The sequence below is a fragment of the Danio aesculapii genome, chromosome 6 (assembly GCF_903798145.1).
Source record: "Danio aesculapii chromosome 6, fDanAes4.1, whole genome shotgun sequence".
NCBI lineage: Eukaryota > Metazoa > Chordata > Actinopteri > Cypriniformes > Danionidae > Danio > Danio aesculapii.
The window spans coordinates 37,097,877-37,119,440 of record NC_079440.1 but is presented as its reverse complement, the minus strand read 5'-3'; the positions used below and the strand labels follow the sequence as shown (position 1 = coordinate 37,119,440).

General features: G+C 34.1%; 1 protein-coding gene across 3 annotated transcripts; it reads left to right on the top strand.

The window, feature by feature from the left end:
- Nucleotides 1-3,107: 3,107 nt before the first annotated feature.
- Nucleotides 3,108-15,689, top strand: mier1a (mesoderm induction early response 1a, transcriptional regulator). Of its 3 annotated transcripts, none has more exons than XM_056460112.1 (13): nt 3,108-3,163; nt 3,571-3,598; nt 4,444-4,595; nt 4,709-4,828; nt 6,240-6,375; nt 7,275-7,330; nt 7,436-7,508; nt 8,310-8,461; nt 8,557-8,638; nt 9,517-9,611; nt 12,725-12,768; nt 12,902-13,032; nt 14,503-15,689. In XM_056460112.1, the coding sequence occupies exons 1-13, from the start codon at nt 3,155-3,157 to the stop codon at nt 14,748-14,750; spliced, it is 1,326 nt and encodes a 441-aa protein (XP_056316087.1). In that variant the 5' UTR covers nt 3,108-3,154; the 3' UTR covers nt 14,751-15,689. The 3 variants fall into 3 exon arrangements, with proteins under 3 accessions (XP_056316087.1, XP_056316086.1, XP_056316085.1); XM_056460111.1 differs by having other exon boundaries at nt 12,722-12,768; XM_056460110.1 differs by having other exon boundaries at nt 12,641-12,768.
- The last annotated feature ends 5,875 nt before the right edge of the window (nt 15,690-21,564 follow it).

The window sequence follows — 21,564 nt, the reverse complement described above, 5'->3', positions numbered from 1 at the left end:
CCTTTCTCAAGTATGAACCATCTCTTACTTTTTATATAATTTACTGCAGACATCTATGATGAGGCCATAATAAACACAAGATTTCTATGGAACGCAATTTATCATAGAAAAAGTTTTTGTTTGTTTTTTGGTTTGTGTGTGTGTGTGTAAAATCCTTAAATCCATTCATCACCATCATTGCTGTCAGGAAGCGGAGAGGCCAGGGTTCTCTGATCAGGATGGCGACCACTCTTGCGGCACAGATCAACTCAGTGACTTTGACAGAGGCCAGATAGAGATGGCAAGACGACTGGGTCAGAGCGTCTCAAAAACGGCAAGTCTCGTGGGCTGTTCACGATCCGCGGTGATTAGTATTTATCAGAAGCGGCGCAGGAAAGGACTACCGGTGAAGCTGTGCACTAAGCTCACTGATGCTTTCACAGAGGAGCAGACCACCAAACAAAAGAACAAAGTCAGCAAGCTAAAGAGCAAAAGGAAAACGGCTGTATGACTTTGTGTGTGTGTGTGTGTGTGTGTGCGTGTGTGTGTGTGTGTGTGTTTGTGTGTGTGTGTGTGTGCGCGTGTGCGCATGTGCACGTGCGTGTGTGTGTGTGTGTGTGTGTGTTTAGTTTTTTTTTTATGTCATTCAGGCTAGTCAAGACATTCAAGAATTCCTGTCTGCAAATTTTAAATAATTTTAAGTGTAGGTGTGAGCGGTGCACATTTTCATTCGCTTAGCAAAATTTGTGGTATTTATTTACTGGAAGTCACCAAATAAGCACTGGATACACTGGAAAAGCATTTAGTTGATTTTACTTTAAAGAAGTGAGTAAACCCATTGCCCTAAATGTATTAAGTAAATGAACTATGTGCATAGTTATAACAATTAAGTCAAGTTAAAGTCCCAATGAACTGGAAGCTGCAATCGTTATTTTTTACGTATTGTGATGCAGTTCCTAGAGAAACAGAATTTTAAATTAGCAAACAGTGGGCGTGGCTTGTTTTTTCTACTGCGAGCTGATTGGATGTAGTAGGCATTTCATTCAGAAAGACCGTGAAAGAGGTTTTAGAAGAGTTATGACAACCTAACACACTCCTCCTGCTCACCATTTCTGTTTGTTGTCAAAACTGACAGTTGAGCCAGCGTGGTTAAGTATGTTAGCCATGCTCATTACCTCAAAATCACGTAATCTGATAATTTAACTGAAAACAAACAGGAAGTGCATATTCAGATTTCAATTAAAGATTACGCACAGATGAATTGTTCACCAGCCATGTGAGCTAACAAAATCATATGGTTAGTTTTGATTTCTTGGAGACTTTAAGTTTCAAGTTACAATGGGTTTACTCTCTTTTTAATGAACAGTCAATACTATTAAGGCAACAGGTTTACTCGCGTATTTAAAGTAAATTAACTAATTGCTTTGTACAGTGTAGATACATTCTTTAGAAGATACAGTTTGTTTGAAATAAGCAATATTTGCATGAAATGGCTTTTACATCACTAGCTGAAAATGTACAATTTTTCATCTTTTTTTGTGGTTATTTAAAATAAGACAGTTCTGCTATTATTTTATTATCCACTCTGTTATTTATAGTTTAGATACTTCTTCAATGCTTTGCTTACTGGAAGAAGACACAAAGCATTTTTAAATGAAGATTGAAAATATTGTAGCCCCGCTATTATTTGAAGTTCGTTAGAGATGTCATTTTCTGTCCAGTGTCTGTTTACTCCTATATTTTGGACTAGTTTGTATGCTGTGTTCATTGTCAGACAATAAAATGACTTTATTTTAATTATTAAAAATGCCATTATTTTGAAAAATGTAATAATTGCATTATATTTTATTGACAAATAATTTTTATTTGTCTTTTGCCTTTTAAGCTGTCATATGGTCCTGTTACAAACACCTTTCAGATGATACAATGTGCCTCATCTATATGGGGATGTTGTCACATTTCATGTTTATTGTGCACAGTGCATAAATGAGTACACTCCATTTTAAAAATGAATATTTTTATCTATTTCTAGATTTATTTAAACAAAACAGATTCATTATATATATATATATATATATATATATATATATATATATATATATATATATATATATATATATATATATATATATATATATATCAAAATAATATTTCAGTCACTGTACGTCTTTAGAAATAGAGCTAATACATTTAAATTCAAGCATATTATTGCAAAAAAAAGTACAAACTACAAGATTATAACAACATTTTATATATTTTTTGTTTCTTTTGATTTTTAAATTTATTATTTTTTCCTAGCATAAATTTGGGCTACTAATTTTTGGACTGTTATCGTATTGTAATTTTGTTAGATAAGCTCCAGAATTTGGCTTCAGTACTGATTCATCTATTGTATATGCACAAATATAATATTGTAAAGCATCCTGTATAGGAAATATGAATTTAAACGATATATTTGTGAGAGGAGTACTCATATATGCTGAGCACTGTAGGTAATGAAAAAAGTATGCATTGTAATTATGAAACAAAACCATATATTTGTACTAGATGTGTACTTATTTTTTAAATTTAATGTAAAATTAATTTAGAAAAGAAATGATATATTCTGAACCCAATGTGAATTCACATAAACTTCTTCATAAAAACCAAAATAAAATTAATTTTTTTTAGATTTTTGTGATTTATGTTGTTCTATTGTGTTTTGTTATTATAATTACTAAAAGCATTAATAAAAAAAATAATCATTTGAATAGAGCAGGATCGCCCCTTGAGATCTCATTTTCAGGGGGGGGGGGGGGGGGGGGGGGGGGGTGTATTTATAATAAGAAATACACAAAATTTATAAGTATTATTGATTAGTTATAAAAAAAATGAGGAAACAAAGGGTCCAGTACCTAACCTCCATTTTAAAAGGTAAAACTGTAAAATTCTCAAAAAATATCCCAGTAATATTTGCTATTTGGTTGCATTTGGATAATGTTTACACGACACAATTAATTGATACTGCTAAATATATATATTCTGGAAAATATATGTTTTTCAGATAGTAGCGCAGTTTATGTGATGGTGGGACTTTAATTTTGTAGTGTGCAAACTCTACTGCAGCTGCTTTCATCTTCAGAGTTGAGAATTAAACAATTATTATTGCTGGCTTCACACAGAACCTACATCAACTATGGCGGAGGTAAGAAACATTACAAATTGCAGCAAATAACGCGTCTGAGAGAACCGCGCAATGTTTTAATCAACGTATTTTAATTTTTCATTTTAGTCCGTTAAACCTTTACGTATTTCTTAACATTTGAGCTCTGAATAATTAGCAAACAGTTTAAGGCGCCCAATTTGAATGTGTTAGCAGCTAGCAGCTAACTTGTTGCCTGAGCGCCAAACTCACATCCAGGTTATTCCTGTTTTTACCGTTAAACACAAACATTGTGTAGTCAGTTGTAAATAAATATACCCCGTTATTTTTCAGACTCTTTATATTAAAACGAGGTTATATGTACGTTAATACGTCTTTTCTCTTGTTGTTTTTGTTTTTGAAATGTGATGTTTTGTTGTAGGATTTCAAATGTCGTTTATTTTTTTCAGCCCTCCTTAAGTGCTTCAGGCTCAGAAGGTAACGTAAAGATTTATGATAATGTTGGCTGCTTCAAAGCAGTTCTTTTGTGTGTGTGTATATATATATATATAAAGACACTTTTGAAAATGGTTTTCTCTATGTTTGTGTAAACTATTTTTTTATTATATAAACAAGGCCAATAATTTATCTTCAGAAGAGTTAAGAAATCCAGATTTTGTGGAATAACTCTGTCACAACAAATAAACTAGGGATGCTGCGATGAGGATTTTTTGCAGCCGATTCTGATTACCTATTGCTTGTCATGGTGATCGGCTGATTCTGATTCTTCAAGCTTTATATAACTTTACTATTGCATAAGCACAATTACCCTTTAAGTACAAGATCTCACCTTACCTAAGATAATAAATTAAAGATCTTGCATGCATTGTAATTTGCAGCTTTACAAAAAAAAGATAAAACAGATAAAAAAATTGTAATAAAAATGACTAACAATGTAATCTGGAAACACTGCTCATGTGTTGTAGCGCTGCTGATGCATAACCCAGACGGGCACTTGCGATCTGTTCATGAGATTGGCCAGATTAACAAGTACCAATCGAGTTATGAAATGTGATTATCGGTTTATACCGATCTCCGGCCGATCAATCGGAGCATCCCTAATAAAAACATTTATTTTTTACAAATTGCCATTTTCTAGGACAAAATGGTTTAAATGACAATATTTCTATTTGACATTAGGAAGAAATATTAAAACTTAATAGAATAAAACATTTAACATAAATAAATAATTACATTACTCATTATTGTTATTATTATTATTGTTCATTCTTAAAGTTAATAGATAAAACGAATAGTAATATATGTTTTTTTTTATTAAATAGGAGCACATGCAGTGGTTCAGGATGAGGACAAAGACTTTGATCCTTCTGCAGACATGCTTGTGCATGATTTTGATGATGAGCAGACTCTGGAGGAGCAGGAAAAGCTGGAGGGAGAGACCAACTTCACCCATGAAATTGATGACCTCACTCGAGTATGGGGCATCTGTTATGTTATATTTATTATACACTACCTGCGCTCATAATAAGACCCTTTAAATAATCTACATGGGTCTCATTTCATCATGTGACTACTTCGTTTTGGTAGGAGGGTGAGATGCCCATCGAGGAGCTTCTGAAACTGTATGGTTACAGCAGCGGTGCCTCTCCAGAGGAAGAGGAGGAAGATGTTGAGGAGGAAGATTCCACAGAGAACGCTTGCAGCAAAGTAAAATTTATTATTAAAGGATTTTATATTTAAATTATATTCAGTAGTTTAATATATTGTGATAATAAACAAGCACAACATTGATATCATGGGCAAATCAATTATTTGTTTATTGTTTTAATTAATACCTAATAATACGTTAAAATCGTAGTTGTGTTCTGATTATGAATCATAATTGTTTTATTAAATTAATTTGTAATTAATTAATTAATTAAATAATTTAATGTATTTTTTTAACTAAAATCAGTGCTTCCTATACATAGACTTTACTTGAGTGGGCTGCCCAGGTATATTTAGTGACATTTAATTTTTTTTACTATTATTATTATAATTTTTATTTTGTATTCGCCCAATATAAACAAAAATCCGGAAAATCTTTTCTCATGTGCCTGTGTAACCTTTTTGCGTTCGTCTGGGGTTTCTAAATCTACTAAAATGTCCGGGATTTGGTTTTGCTTTCGTTTTCTAAGCTGTCGTTAATTTAATGCACACAGCGGTGAGTAAGATTTTAAATAATTAATTACTTAATCTAAACGACTCAGAAAAATGTTGCTAAATGCTCGGAGAGGACTAAATTACATCTCAGTTGGCTGCAGAATATTTGTACACCATTAGAAATGGATAATCAATTCATTTGCCTCATTTAAATAATGAATAATAAAAAGATATTTTCTGTTTCTGATATTTTTTTTTATTCCTTTTCTCTGTCATTTATTTCTCATTTGCTGTATGTTTAATTAATTTGATGATGTCAATATATTACATATCTTATACATCTAAAATGCTTAAATGGCATTTATAAGAGAAATAGCATAAAAGAGAATTAGTGGATGTTTTTTATTTATTTTCTTTTTTTAACTTTAACCTATTGAAAAAAAAAAGTTCAAAACTGATAATAATAAAAATAGTGTTAAAAATCAAAGTTGTGTTTATCTCATATTGTTAACCATTTATCTGACGTGGATAAAATGTGTGTTTCAATCCGACCACCACAAGTATATTTCAAATCTGTGGAAAGCACTGAATATTAACAGAGGCCTTTTCTCACTTTTGATTTTAATTCATTAACATTTACTAATGAGACTTTATTGTAAAGTGTGAGATATTTTATGTTATAATCATTTTACAGTATAGTTAGTTTGAAACATTTATTTACTCTGAATATGTATATATTTTAAAGCCATTCATTGTTTTTCCCGTTAAAATAATCTTTTTTTTTTTTGCAACTTGAGTCAATATAGTGATAATGTTGTGATTTAAAGCTTCAGCAATTAATCGCAACTAAGAAAGTTTGATATTATATTACTGTTATTATTATAAGCATAACATTATTATTATTAATGCTAACACACAAATCTGTATGTTTAGTTGTGCAGAAAGATTAAATCCATGTATTGTCATTGGCTGACAGGAGGAAGAGAAGCCAGAGCTTTCTGACCAGGAGGAGGATGAAGATGTGCAGTCGTCTAGTGAGGAGCCTCCATCAGGCAGTGTGTCTCACAGCACCGCTCAGCTCCTCTGTTCTCGGCCATCCACTTACTTTGAAGGTAAAAATATTGTAACTTACTACATTAGTCATCAGTTTTTTAGAAGCTTCACTCGACACAGCCAAGTTAGTACACAATTACCATAAGTTTGCCATGTAAAGATGCTGTACTGCATATAGGAAAATTATTTTTGTTCATTAAAATAGATTCTGTTTTTATTTATTATTATTAATATTAGGAAAAATTGTAATAATAGATTTCTTATATTTTTACACTATTTTAAAGATACAACCCACTAAAATGTAATTTAGAGTAACTAAAGTTTATATACCAAACAACTTGTCAGACATATATTAAACAAAAATCGTTTGTTGAAAAATTACAAGACTTTTTTTTATTTTTTATTTTTATAAATGTTTTTTAAGCTTTTGGTCAGTAAGAAGTTTTTAATTTAATATGTACAAAATTTTAGTAGGATTGCTGTTTTATATATTTTTTATGTGAAGGTTAGAATAAGGTGGGTAAGTTGTTTAATTATTTATACTTTCATGTTTGGTTAGAACCACACTATATAAAAGGTAATAGTGTACATAAGATAAATTTACACAAAAATAGTACTATTGTGGAATGCCAACCTCTCACGCTATTTATGCTTCATTCGCACTTTATGCTGGATGGTGCCCTCACACAGAAAATCCACCAGCACGAATATTGAAGATATTAAGTGTTACAATAACTTTATCAAACAACCCTGAGAAACTGCATCACAGATTCTGCAAAACATTAAACTGCTTGACATAATTTAATACATTTGTTTTTTTTTAAGTGACAGACTCATGCAGAGATTTTTATATATATTTTGTATCATTTAGAAGATGCTTAGTAAAACCAGCAGATGGTGACGTAGCTTCAGAATCTAACTTGATCTAGCTTTACTTGATTCTCTTTGTGTTTTGCAGGTTATGAGGAAGAATCTGAAGATGAAGAGTATATTCCATCTGAAGACTGGAAGAAGGTAGATATTTTTTTTTTCTCAAATGTATTTTTTTCTCAAATGTATACAATCTTTGTTTATAAGAAGTTCAGACACTTGTATTTTGGGCGGTTTTCCCTTTCATAGGAGATCATGGTTGGTTCAATGTATCAAGCGGAGACTCCTGTTGGCCTGTGTAAATACAAAGACAATGAAAAAGGTAAAAATATGAATAATATGCTTATTTATACACTATGTGCATACATTTAAAACGTTGTGAATGTCCATGTTTTATTTCACTCAAAAGCACCAAAGATTTCCAAAATGCACACAGAAAATCACCATTACATGCAACAACAGTACAATATGCTTTTATGCTCTCTATACATTACAAAAACATGCATACGCTTTGACCACTTTAATGCACAAATAAATGCACATCATTTTAACATTTGTACTTGTCATCCAAAATGACTTTAAAGCCTATTTTACCATTTTAATTGCAGTTTGATTGGATAAGGAGCTTTTATATGTACAAAGTGAATGAATGGTGCTTGTGTCAGAGTTTATGATGACCATGCAGAATCACTAAGAAAGCATAAACGAGGATTTGCGACACATGAACGAGTCTCTTAATGTTTGAAGTGTATGTAATAGGAAATCAATGCTTGCTGTTGTGGGTTATTAAAGTGATGTGGCTTCTCACACGATAAAGATACTCACTTAGATGAATAGCTATGAGAGAGATCGTAAAAGAAACTTTTTTTTTTTTATAATTTAAGTCCATTTATTTCCTTTTCACATTGTTGTTTATAAACCAGAAAGACAGACACACACATGCACAAATAGCAAAAAAAAACAAACAAAAAACATAACATATAATTAGCATTCTTTCAGTAATTAGAAACAAGCATTTTTGTTAAACCTGAAAAATGTTGTCTACTATTAATCATGACATTTTGATATTCATATAATGTATATGATTTGTTGTTGTTCATCTCTTTGTCTCCCACAAATCAAGTGTATGAGAATGATGATCAGCTTTTATGGAATCCGGAGTTACTTCCAGAGGAACAGGTTGTGGAGTTTTTAACAGAGGCCTCTAAACGCAGCGGAGATGAAGCTGGTGTCGACGCCATTCCTGAAGGATCTCACATCAAAGACAATGAACAGGCAGGTCCCCATCCCATGGGATATTTACTTTAATCATGCTGATTCCCTTTTTAACATCAGATTGTAACCTAGTCATTTCTTGGCTTGAATCACAGGCTCTCTATGAATTGTTTAAATGCAACTTTAATGCAGATGAAGCTTTAAAAAGATTGAAATTTGATGTAAAGCCTGCAAAAGGTGAGTCTATAATTTTTTTTACTGTTTTCTTTTAATATGTGATGAATCAGAATAGTTTTAAATCCATGAAATTTTGCCATTAAATGTCATGTGCATTGAGAAAAATATAAATGTTTTAATAGAAATATCAAAATGTTTTAAGAATGTTTACAGATTTGCACTGGAAAACAAAACAAACACTTATAAAGAACATACATTGTGATCAGATGATGCAATAAAATTTATATTTATGTTCTTTTTTGTAGAATTAAATAAAGTGATTTAATAAAGAATGAAACATTAAGAGTTCATATTTGAAACATTTATGTGTTACAATTTATATCCTAATTTTTCATGACTTGGTCTTAAATTACGTGTATTTAGTGTTAAATCTGCAAAACCACTGTGACTTTGGTTTGCTAAATTAACTGTGGCCTTTTTAAATTAATAATTTTACCATCAATAACTTTAGGTCTGGTTTTCAAAATAATGTATATTCATAAATTTTTTTGTAATGTTCTTGTATCATCTTGGGAGCTTTTTGTAGCAAATATTTATTTGTGATTGATATGTAATTTAATATGAGAACATTTAACAAATATATTATTTAAAAAAACGAATAACTAGTACAAATAAAAATGTTTTACTCCGTTAATAATGTCAGTAATAAATAGTCTGGCTTCTGCATCACGTTTCTGCACAAACAGCCCAATGTTTTCATCTAAACTCTTGACTTCTATCAAGTAATGCTTTTCCGAATGTTATTTTGGGGAATTTGAAAAGCTTTCTCTGCTCAAGCACACCAGCAGCATCCAAGCCTGTGATAAAGCAGCTCTCAGCACGTCAGTCAACGCTGTCTGAATGTGTCACTTTAACTGAAATTTCACTCTCTCCTTCAGAGGAAATGTCAGTTTGGACGGAAGAGGAGTGTCGAGGTTTTGAGCAGGGACTCAAAGATTATGGAAAAGATTTCAGCTCAATACAAGCAAATAAGGTTAGTGTTGAGTCCCATTCCTCATTCCAAAACCTGCTAAGATGGCATGGCTTCTGCTCTAAAGTTTTAAAGGAATAGTTCATCCAAAAATGAAAATTACCAATCAAGCCATCCTTTGTGTATATGATTTTTTTTTTTTGGTTAGATAAAAGCAGTTGGAGTAGTTTCTTTTTTCCTGGCTCTAAAATGGTGTTGTATAGTGGCTTTTATTTTAAAGCTTCACTGGAAACGTCAGATGCACATAACATGCATTCGACCACAGACAGATGTTAGTCATTAGAGTTTCTAATTTAAAAATTTGAAATTGGTAACAGTCGACTTGAAGGGGTATTCATAAGACTGTCATGACAGCTTTATAATCATGACATAAAATGAGATTTAATGCATGCTTATAACAACTGTCATTAAGTGTCATAAGTTGAGATGTCTGACGTCTTTACAAACAAATATATTATTAACTGACAACTTGATATTACCAAGACAACATAACCTGTCATACACTTACTGGCCACTTTATTAGACTGGCCACTTTATTAGGTACACCTGTCCAACTGCTCGTTAATGCAAATTTCTAATCAGCCAATCACGTGGCAGCAACTCAATGCATTTAGGTAGACATGGTCAAGACAATCTGCTGCAGTTCAAACTGAGCATCAGAATGGGGAAGAAAGGTGATTTAAGTAAATTTGAATGTGGCATGGTTGTTGGTGCCAGATAGGCTGGTCTGAGTACTTCAGAAACTGATGGTCTACTGGTATTTTCACGCACAAACATCTCTAGGGTTTACCTAGAATGGTCTGAAAGACAAAATATCCAGTGAGCAGCAGTTCTATGTTGCTAGTTTAGTATCTAAAGTATTTCACTCAAAAGACATGATGTACACATGTGTAGCCAAATTCACATGCATAAAACCAAATTCACGTGTGTAAAATATTCATACATATTCACAAAAACAAGTCACATGCACAAAATAAAAATACATATTCATAAAATGTTTCACAAAAGCAAAACACAATTTGCAAATGTATAAGAGAGTGTACAAAAAGTTTTGAATGTTTAAAACTTGCGAGTTATCCTGAATAAGAATGTGCAAATTCTCTTTCATGTACGACTCCCCCTGGTTACGTGTGTGTGTATTTTTGAGACGGTCCTGGCAGAAGCAGGCAAACTCATACCTATCAGCCAATCAGATGAGAGCTGTATTTGATGTCACCCGCTCTGCGCTCCATTTGTGCAGATTGCTTCTCTCCAGCATGGCGAACGGAGAAAGAGATGCGCAGGCTTCAAGCTAGAACTATTAAATTCCTTGACTTTCTCTGACTAAAAACTTAATTTACATTTATATCTAATGAACGTGAACAGGCTGTTGTTGTGGTTTAGTAATATGTAGAATATAAATATAGTATTAATTAATTTTTGGATCTTTTTCAACACAAATCGAGGCTCTAGGAACATTTCAAACATGTTTGATGCAGTTCAGGATTTTAAATCAGGCTGATCACTGCTCTGATAACCTGACATTCAGATGGTAGGGTCAGAATTTGGCGTCAACAACATGAAAGCATGGATCCATCCAGCCTTGTTTCAATGCTTCAGGCTTGGTAGTGTTATGTAAGGGTGTGGGGGATATTTTCTTGGCACACTTTGCGCTCATTAGTACCAATTGAGCATCGTGTCAATGCCACAGCCTACCTGAATATTGTTGCTGACCATGTTCATCTCTTTATGACCACAGTGTACCCATTTTCTGATGGCTACTTCCAGCAGGATAATGCACCATGTCATAAAGCGTGAATCATCTCAGACTGGTTTCTTTTTTTTATTTTTATTTTTTAAAGATTTATTTTTGCCCTTTTTAAGTGGATAGGACAGTATTTCAGACAGGAAGCGAAGTGGGAGAGAGAGAGGGGTTAGGGACAGGAAATGTCCTCGGGTCGGGGTTCAAACTTGGGACACCCTGAAGTGCTACTGCACCATGTGTCAACGCGCCAACCACAAGGCTGTTGCGCTGACCTCAGACTGGTTTCTTGAACATGACAATGAGTTCACTGTATTCAAATGGCTTCCGCAGTCACCAGAACTCAATCCAATAGAGCACCCAACAAATCTGGACCTGACAAATCTGCAGCAACTGTGTGATGCCGCAATCATGTCAATATGGCCCAAACTCTCTGAGGAATATTTCCAGTACCTTGTTAAATCTATGCCATGAAGGATTAAGGCATTTCAGAAGGCAGAAGATGTCTTCTACAAATCACTACTAGCAAGGTGTACTTAATAAAGTGGCCAGTGAGTGTAAATCTGTCATAAACATGATTGTCACAAGACCAGTAAAATTGTCTCATGAATATTTTTCTGATCACTTTTTTAAGTGGAACAAAATTCATAAAAAATTCTCTGTAAAAGTGTCAATACTCTGTCTTAATAATTTTATTATGGCATCATTATATTTATTATGGCACATTTGATATTCATTTGACATTTTAATGACATCCAATTTGTACTATTGTAGTTGAGGTTAAGAAAAATATTAATACTTTTGTAAAATTAATTTATAATTAAATTAACCTGTTATCATGGCCTCATGACAATCATCTTTATGGCATATTTATAACAAGTTATGACAAACAAGATGTCATGACAAAGACACGACAACTTGTGAAACAAAAATCATAACCTGCCAAAGACATCTCAAACAACGTCACCTTTCAAAATGACATAACTTAATGACAGTTGTCAAAAGCATGCATAAAATGCTAAACACACCGATCAGATATTTTGGAAGCTTCAAAATAAGTCACTATCCAACAGTGTTATTCAGCATGGAAGGGCCAGAATAATATTAAAACTACTAAAAAAGTAATAAACACTAGCTATGGCTTGAAGGTGAGTAAATTATGAGGTTACTATTCCTTTAACTCTTATTATTTAGACTAATTAGTTGGTAAACTTGACTTTTTTTCTTGGCTTGATTATTTGGTTTTATCGTTCAAGTAGGTAATTGTTGTTACCTACTCAAACTTTTCCAGGTGAGAACTAGATCTGTAGGGGAATGTGTGGCCTTTTATTACATGTGGAAGAAATCTGAGCGTTATGATTTCTTTGCACAGCAGATCAAGCTTGGGAAAAGAAAATACAGCCTTCGTCCTGGAGTTTTGTAAGTCAGTCTTCTGTACCATGTGGCACATTTAAAGGTCACAAGTCCGAGTCCTCTAATTAAACTGTGTGTGTACATAGACTCAGATGCTGTGTAAGGTCACATCCTGCCTGCTGTTTGTTTGGCATTACAGGGATTATATGGAGTGTCTTTTGGATGAGAAGGAAAGCTCTGAGTCTGGTGGATCTTCTTTATCACTTCCTACCACATCAAACAACAGCAAAAACACATTGGAGCCAGAAAGTGACTCAAACGCTCAGAACGGTCAGACTTGCACACACATACTTGTTTTAATACATATGCAAAGGTCAAAGAAAAGACATCCTGTTTTGGAGTTTGTATTAAGTAACATTTTTAAAACATGCATGTATAGAAAGCACATGTAATAATGAAAGTGAAGTTTCTACTTGAATGTTTAAAATAACATTCAATGGTCCCTTGTTATTTGAGGGAGATACGTTCTAAAAATAACCCGTGATAGGTGAAATCCGCTAAGTAGTCAGCTTTTATTTTTTACAACTATTATAGATGTTTTAAGGCTGTAAAACCCCTCACTACACACTTTATACACTATTCTCAAACGGGCATTAACATTTTCACTCTCGTTTAAACACTTGCAAACTTAAACCTTTCGTAGAAAAGCACGGTTCAGTTTTATAGAATGAAACAAAAGATCAAAATCTGTGGTCAGGAGCAAATATTCATCGCTGTCAACAAAAGGTTCATTAAGCCTTTTTATCTTTTGTGCGGATAATGTTGGCATCCAGCGTAATGTTCTTTTCTCAGCAGTCACTGATCCACAAAACTAAAGCAGACTCCATCCTTAATGGGGTCGCACAGCGGATGAGCCGCACACATCACAGTTGGAAGTAGCACTCACCAGATGCGCACATTCGCATGTTATTTAAAATGAAATTATTCAGATGGCACTCTGTGGCACAACAGAAATATGAACAGCATCCCGAGTGGTAGCTGGGCACTGCAGACAGCCGCTGACTTGCGGCGCAGGTGTGCGTACCTTGATATAAATCTATTGTCAGTCAATATCTCCTCTGTCCAGTGTCTTCTGTACAGTACAGAATGCGTTCAGCTTCCTAAATTTACATAAATCTTCGATCACTAGCAGTGTGACTCTAAAGTGCTATACTGTGTGTTCCTAAATTTACATAAATCTTCGATCGCTTCGTTTGCAAGTTTTCTCCCCAACAAACCCCACAATGTCGGCGAAATGTTCTGCACCCTCAAAGGCACCTGCGGTCGCACCAAAAGGCTGATAAAGATGCTAACCAACGCACAAAAACTTGGACTTCTGGACATGTTAAAGGAAGGAAGAAGTTACACGACTGTATGACACCATTAAGAAATAAATAAAAGTTTTTGGTTGGTTACATTTGGTTTTACAGCTTTAAAAAAATCTATAATAATTGTGAAAAAGTAAAGCTGACTACTTCATGGATTTCACCTAGTGCGGGTTATTTTTAGAAAGTAACTAACGAGGGACCACTGTAATCAAATTATGTTTGTTCAGGATTGTTACTGGTCAATAAATCCTCAATTTCGTGATTTGTTTTTGAATGTGTATATTTGTTGTAATGTCAAAGTGATTGTTGTTCTAGACAACAGGATTGTAAATTTTAAAGCTGTATTACACTTATCATTATGGAGCTTGAAAACCTTCAATATTATTTATGAACTTCAAGTTTTAATCATTTAAGTGTCTTTTTGACTTTGTAGGTGTAGAGAACCATTCCTCCGAGCCTCTTCTCTGTGTCAAAGATGAGACTTCTCAAACAAACGGCTCCACCGCATGTCCAGAAATATCCATAACGCACACTCCACCCGACTGTAACCTTAACATGAGCAGCCCAAACACACGAATAGTGGAGATCACAGTCATGCAGGAGGAACAACCTCTGAAGAAGCTTAGAACTGAGACAGACCCAAACACTGAAGTTTCCCTCAACAAAGCAGAAATAGTCTGAACTCCTGACCTTAGATGCCCCATTTTCAGCATGACGGTAGCTGAGGTGTGTTTGTGTGTGAATGAATTTCAGGGATACAAATGAAGCACATTTCCTCCTGCATTACTGCCACTGAGCTCAGTTCACATCTCAACACTCATGATGGACTGTCATATCAGACCGTCGTCTCTGTAGCACTATTTATTGGATTAGAATAAGATGATCATTGTTTTTGTATTTTCTCTCAGTTGTTTGAAAAAAAAAAAAAACAGCTGATTGTATTTTTGTGAACTTTTTGTCATTTACTGTGCATAACATTACCATGGCTGTGAGTGCACATTGTGGAAAAGCCCTCTTGGTTTTATATGAAGTATAATACTGTAAATAATCGAATTGTAATTATTAATATTCTCAAAAAGTACATATTTTGTATTTGGGAGATCATGTTGAATAATCCAGAGGGTTGTAAAAAAGGTTTTCTCTAATACTGTAACATTCCATCCCTTTTTCCTTTCCTTTTTGACCAAAGTGAATGGCTGATATTGGTCTTTTAACGCGTTTCGAAAGCTATTTCCTCTTTATATGAAATATTGTCTTATTTTTGTATTTGATAGCTATTTATTTTTTTTATCAGAAATCGGTGATGCATGAAGCCAGTATAGAGTATATTTGTATAGGCTGAAGCGAGTACGAATTAAAAGGCAGAGCAGAAACGGTTGTGCTTTTTATTCATTTTCTCACTGACAATGTCGATCCATCCTTAAGAGAACGTTTTTAAGTTTTCCAGGACTTGTTATTTTTGTCAGAATTGTTAGAGGTAAGTACGATCTGCAGTTATCTGAAATTGGTTGTCATCCACATCTGCTTAGCTCAGGAAAATAAGTACAGAAATATTATTGGATGTTAAATAGCTGTCATTTTCAATTAGAAAATCATTCATTAAACAAATATTTACCCAAATATGTCTTTTGTGCTTACTGGAGCGAGATTTTGTCACCTCATTACCACTTTTAAGCTGAGCGGACTGGATGCTAGTTTTGGATGAGATGGTAGCTTTTCTTTCATTGTAGTGTATTCGAATCCTGTACAGCAGGTGTCAGTGTTGAGCTCAAAACTGGCGACATCTTGCGTTTTATCCAAAACGTCGTTAGACGTAAGTAGCTTACTATTCAAAAGGTACAGGTCATTTATTAAATGTATAAAACGCCAAAAATGAATTTCCCGTGATGAAAATTAACCCCCAAAATTAAGCTGACGTCTTTTGGTTTGGAGCCAGTTTTGTCGGAGAGCGTAGAGGTGAGTTTTTTTTGTGTTTATTTGAACGTTCTGGTTAGTTGTACAGTTCCTTGTTACCTTTAAATTAACCTCTAACTCTAAACAGCAGGTGTGTTAATTTTTTTGTCGTACCTGACACTTTCTTCAGGGTGTCTGCGGGGTCTTAAATCACAAAAACAAAAGTTTAGGCCTTAAAAAGTCTTACATTTACTGAAATAATGTGTTGTAGGTCTTAAATCTTTTGTAAAGAGGTTTTCGTTTTCATGTAACTATAGCTAGCTACCCAATCTGGCCAACACCCGTCCAGTCATCAACACTCCATCGCAATAAAACTTTTTATTTAAGAATGTAAATTTTAACTTTTTACCGTAATGGTTTATTTTTCTTGAAAACAACATTTGTTTAAAGGTTATCTAAGTGTTTAATGCTGAGGAAGCTGATTTTTCTATTTTTGCACTCATTATTGCACTCACAATATTCATATTTAAATATTAATTCAGAATAGTTAAAATGAAACAATAAATCATAATCTATAGGAACTATAATAGTTCCCCAGACGTGTGATAAATACATTTGCTCACCTAATGCAGTTAGCACAAAACTACAAGGCTGAATGACAAATGAAATAATTAACATGAACATTTCCTTTTATGGCTTAGTCCCTTTATTAATCTGGGGTCACCACAGTGGAATGAACCACCAACTTATCCAGCATATGTTTTACACAGCAGATGCCCTTTTAACTGCAACCCATCACTGGTTAAACACCCATACACTAAGGTCAATTTAGCTTCCCCAATTCACCTATAGCGCATGTCTTTGGACTTGTGGGGGAAACAGGAGCACCTAGACTAGAGGAAACCCACGCGAACACAGGGAGAACATGCAAACAAACCCAGCCGAGGCTCGAACCAGCAACCTTCTTGCTCTGAGGCGACAGTGCTACCCACTGCGTTGACTACATTTTAATTCATGCTAATTCATTTAATTTTGATATTAGAAATTAAATTTCAACTACTAAGAAATCAATTCTTGACACTAACAGTTATATGGTGGTCATGGTGATATTTAACGAGTTAAAATACAAGTAAATTGTTATTATCAAAAATCCAATTGTTGATATCAACAATTTATAACCTGAAAAAGAATAAAAATCAAAACAGCTTGCCATATCTGAGGAGATTTAAGATAATGAGATGTTTTGATACATATTAATAATGTTCATGTCTGGTCACTGGGCTTGCTAATCCTGGAGAACCTTGACCTTCTTTGCTTTCAGGAACTTTGATGTGGAGGTTGAAGTATGAGTGCTATCTTGCTGAAACGGTTCGGTAAGTTGCTTAAAATGAATTACTGACTGCTTTGTTTTCTAGTGATTAAAATTGTATTTAAATTATTTTTAATAACTTTTTCTAAAAAGTAATTTAATTACTCAATATAGTCTTATTTAAAGTTAACTTAACTCCCTATAAATCTCAATGCATGTAGGCAATAAAAACAAAACATTTAATTTATTTGTCATCAAACAAGGTCTTTTATTTTTATAAAAAAATACATAATTAAGAAACATTAAGTGTACATCATATTAAACATGTATCAAAACATGAAACGTTTTAATGACGCCATATTTCATAAATACCATATTTGGTTCATTTCTCACTCAATTCATTATTTCTAAGGATTGTGTAATCATCTCGATAAATGTAACCTTTTGCTGAAAATAGAATTATTCAGAAAAATATGAATTAATAAAATATAAAATATTTTATAACAAAAGCTATTTGGCTTCTCAGAACTGATTCATACAGAACAACTGAACTTAAGGCAAGAATAATAACTAAATAATTTAATAACATTAAAATAAACAGTAACCCTTTAATTAGGTTACTTATCATCTGAAAAACAGTAAATATATATTTTGTAATTAACTAGACTAAAAGCTAGACTGATTGCATCAAACTAGAAATGCATAAACATGATTGTTTTAAATGCTCAGTTTGGACAGAACTGTGTGTTGGTATAGTGTCCACACTCATATTGGGTTGATAGGAACACAACAAGTCTCTTTTTTAAATTTCCTGATGTTAAAATATGATGCAAATCCCAGTGATTTTGAGGCCCACGGCAACGTGACGTAGGAGTGTGGTTTTCCCCACCCACCAAATTGATTGACAGGTGATGATGTCACTTGTCAATAAAACATAGATGTCCACAAAATATTTTTTGAGATTAAAACATTACAAATCTCCGTGATCAGCTGCACCTCAAAAATTATTATTTTATTTTATTTTTTACAACAGTGCATGTTTGTGATGAGTAAAATCGCATGTAGTTCTTAACCGCTATAATCACCACAGCCGCATGGTGACAGTAAACGCGTATTTGTATGTGTGAATCATTTGTGTGAGACTCATCATTTCATAAAGGCTTGAATAAACCACCATAAATACATCAAATAAACTTACTTGGTATTTTTGATTAGTGACCTTATTTCAGCGTCATCCGTGTCTGCCTCTATCACTGACTGCTGTTTATCTGACGTAACACATGATGAGAAGCAGACGCCCATGTGGGAGCGGTGGGCGGGGGGAAGCAGCTCACTTGGATTTAAAACCACAGGCTACAAAACGGCTACACTGTCCTCAGACACCAAAATAGGCAGATTCTACGTTATTAAATAAAAAATCTGATGGGTGTTTTGAGCTGAAACTTTACAGACACATTCTTTAGACAACAAAGTCTTGTCTTACATCTTGTAAAAGGGGTAAAATAGGTGCCCTTTAAAGTACCCAAGTCAAAGGTCTGGAAATCAGAAGCGTTTTCAGCGTGTAGTGTGTCATATCATGCATCAGTCATTCAACCAGTGCACTCTGTAGGAATGACATCTGAAGCTGAAAGACTACATTTATAGTAACTGCATAGAAACATCATCTTTTGTGTTCCGTGTTCCTCAAAAGGTTTGGATTGTTACTGGGAGTAAATTTTTAGGTGCCTTTCCCTTTAACAGAAAAACAGGAATGGGGGAAGCAGAAGCAGCAGCATATTGGGTTTTAATCCCAAATGCTACTTCTCATTTCCCCATCTTAATCAGTATTACCTTCATGCATTCCTTGCCCTTTTTTTTTTCCAAATCCTTGTCTAATTGTGAACAACCCACTCCCTGGTACAAGAACAAGTTTTTAGCAGTAATTAAGTCTTAATAGCTTTTAGCGAATGCTCTGTCCTCTCTTCACCCAGACGGATGACACAGACACACCCAGATCCCTTTGCCACAGTTGGACCGGCTGCATAATAATTGGATGTTCGCGCAGTAGGAGGGAGTGCTAAATGTCATCTGCCGCACTAAAATAAAGCTGGGGGAAAAAAGGGAAGAGAAAATAACTGCTTGTGGAAAATATCCTTTTTATTTTATCAGGGACTGCAGCGATTAGGGATGGAGAAGAAATGAGTTTTATAGATGACTGTAACAAGATTACATGTTTTTTGTAGACTGTTTTTTTTTTGGAGCCTGGTACAATGGGCAAAGCAAACAAACCAACAAAGAGAATGGGAACGCAGAGATCAACCAGGGTGACACAAATCACCATCCCCTACTGTAAAGCGAATCTTTTCATTTCATTGCCCAAACCATTGTGAGCTATTGCTAAAACTGCTCAAAACAGCATTCCTCCAAATACAATAGGTATTACCCATTGATTCACATGCTCAGGGGAGACCAGATGTTCCTAATTGTTGTTTTTGAAGTCTACAAAATGTTTACATTCAAGGTTTGAAAAATTTTACACTACCTGACAAAAGTCCTGTCGCCCATTCAAGTTTTAGGAACTACAAATAATAACTTGATGTTTAGTTGATCATTTGGTATCAGAAGTGGCTTATATGAAAGGCAAAGGCCTCTAGATTACGCTTATTTTACGATAATAAAATATTATCATGCCTTGATTTTTAATTATTTAATTAGGACAGTAAGGTCTGACTTTGCTTAGACAAAGGTCTGGTCACTTAACAGAAATAATGTATAGAATAAAATGTGCAGTGTAGAATATAAAGTCATGTTGCAGTGGAAAAAGAATTAATATTGTGTGTGACTCCTGCAGACTCAAATGACGTATTAATAAAGTCAGCTGGAATGGCAAAGAACGCGTTCGTGCAGGACTCCCAGAGTTCATCAAGATTCATCTTCAATGCCTCCTCCTTGATCTTTCCCCAGACATGCTCAATAATGTTCATACCTAATGACTGGGCGGGCCAATCCTGGAGAACCTTGACCTTCTTTGCTTGGCTGAAGTTTGAGGAGCGTTATCCTCCTCAGTTATGCTGAAGAATTTGCCCTCTCCTGTGGCACAAATGTCTTGATACCGCAGACTGTTGATGTTGCCATCCACTCTGCAGACTTCTCGCACATCCCATACTGAAAAACCCCAACCAATAATTTTTCCTTCACCAAAGTTGACTGATTTCTGTGAGAAATTTGGGTCCATGCAGGTTTCAATAGACGATACCTAGACAATACCACTTTAAACTATTATTAATATTATTTTTATCTTTTCAAGGTTAAAAGTTGTTGGAAGAAAGATTCCATACTGCGATTCAAAAGCATAAATAAACAGGGAAAATAAATTAATATATCAATATATTTATCAAAAACTTGAATTTCATAGAAACGTGAGTGAGACCATTTTGGCATGTGAAAGGGGATAATCAGTTTACAACATTCTTCCAAATATCTTCTTTTGTGTTCAACAGAAGAAAAAAGTCAAACATGTTTCAAACAAGTGGAGGTTAAGCAAATGACAAAAATGTTGGGTGAACTATCCCTTTAATGAGAGCTTGCGGAAGAAATGGCAGTATTATGAACAAAAATACATTCAAGATGGTAAAGATGCCACTTCACAAATAAAGTAAATTTATCATGATGGTCAGAGTTAAATTCATATTCATATTCATAATCAGTTCATGATGTAAGATTTCTATCAGCAGGTCATAATCACAAACATTTCTGTATCAACTTAATGGCCAATAAGATGGATTTAGTTGAAAAAAAGAAATCCCTGTTTTGTTAATAACACGCTGACTGAATTCTCTACACCAGTCAATTCATCATAAACAAAGTGTTTCCTCTAGGATTTTTTCCAGCTGTGGCGGCAGGCTTTTTACACAGATGTACCAACTACCTACAGTATATTGCGTTATTTCGATGACAAATGTCGTGAGCGCAGTATTACAAGTCGAGATCGCATTCATGTAATGATCATGCGAATCTCTTTGCTTTTGCGCGCTGATTTCCTCTGTTCGTGCACAAAACTTCTTGCACGCCCCCTCAAATATAGCTATATGCTGCTCAAGCGCAGATTTTCTTGTGCGCTCTCAAATAAACACTGCTGAAGGGTGATTTAGTGTGTTTATGTACCAAATGTCTCCAACATTTATTAGATTTGCTAGGAATATTTATGAATGTCCCCAATAGACCTTCAGTGCAGCATTAATGCGTTATTTGGGTTAAATAAGGCACAGCACTACTATGGTTATAGAAAAGTTCACCCTGTTGTAATTTACTTAC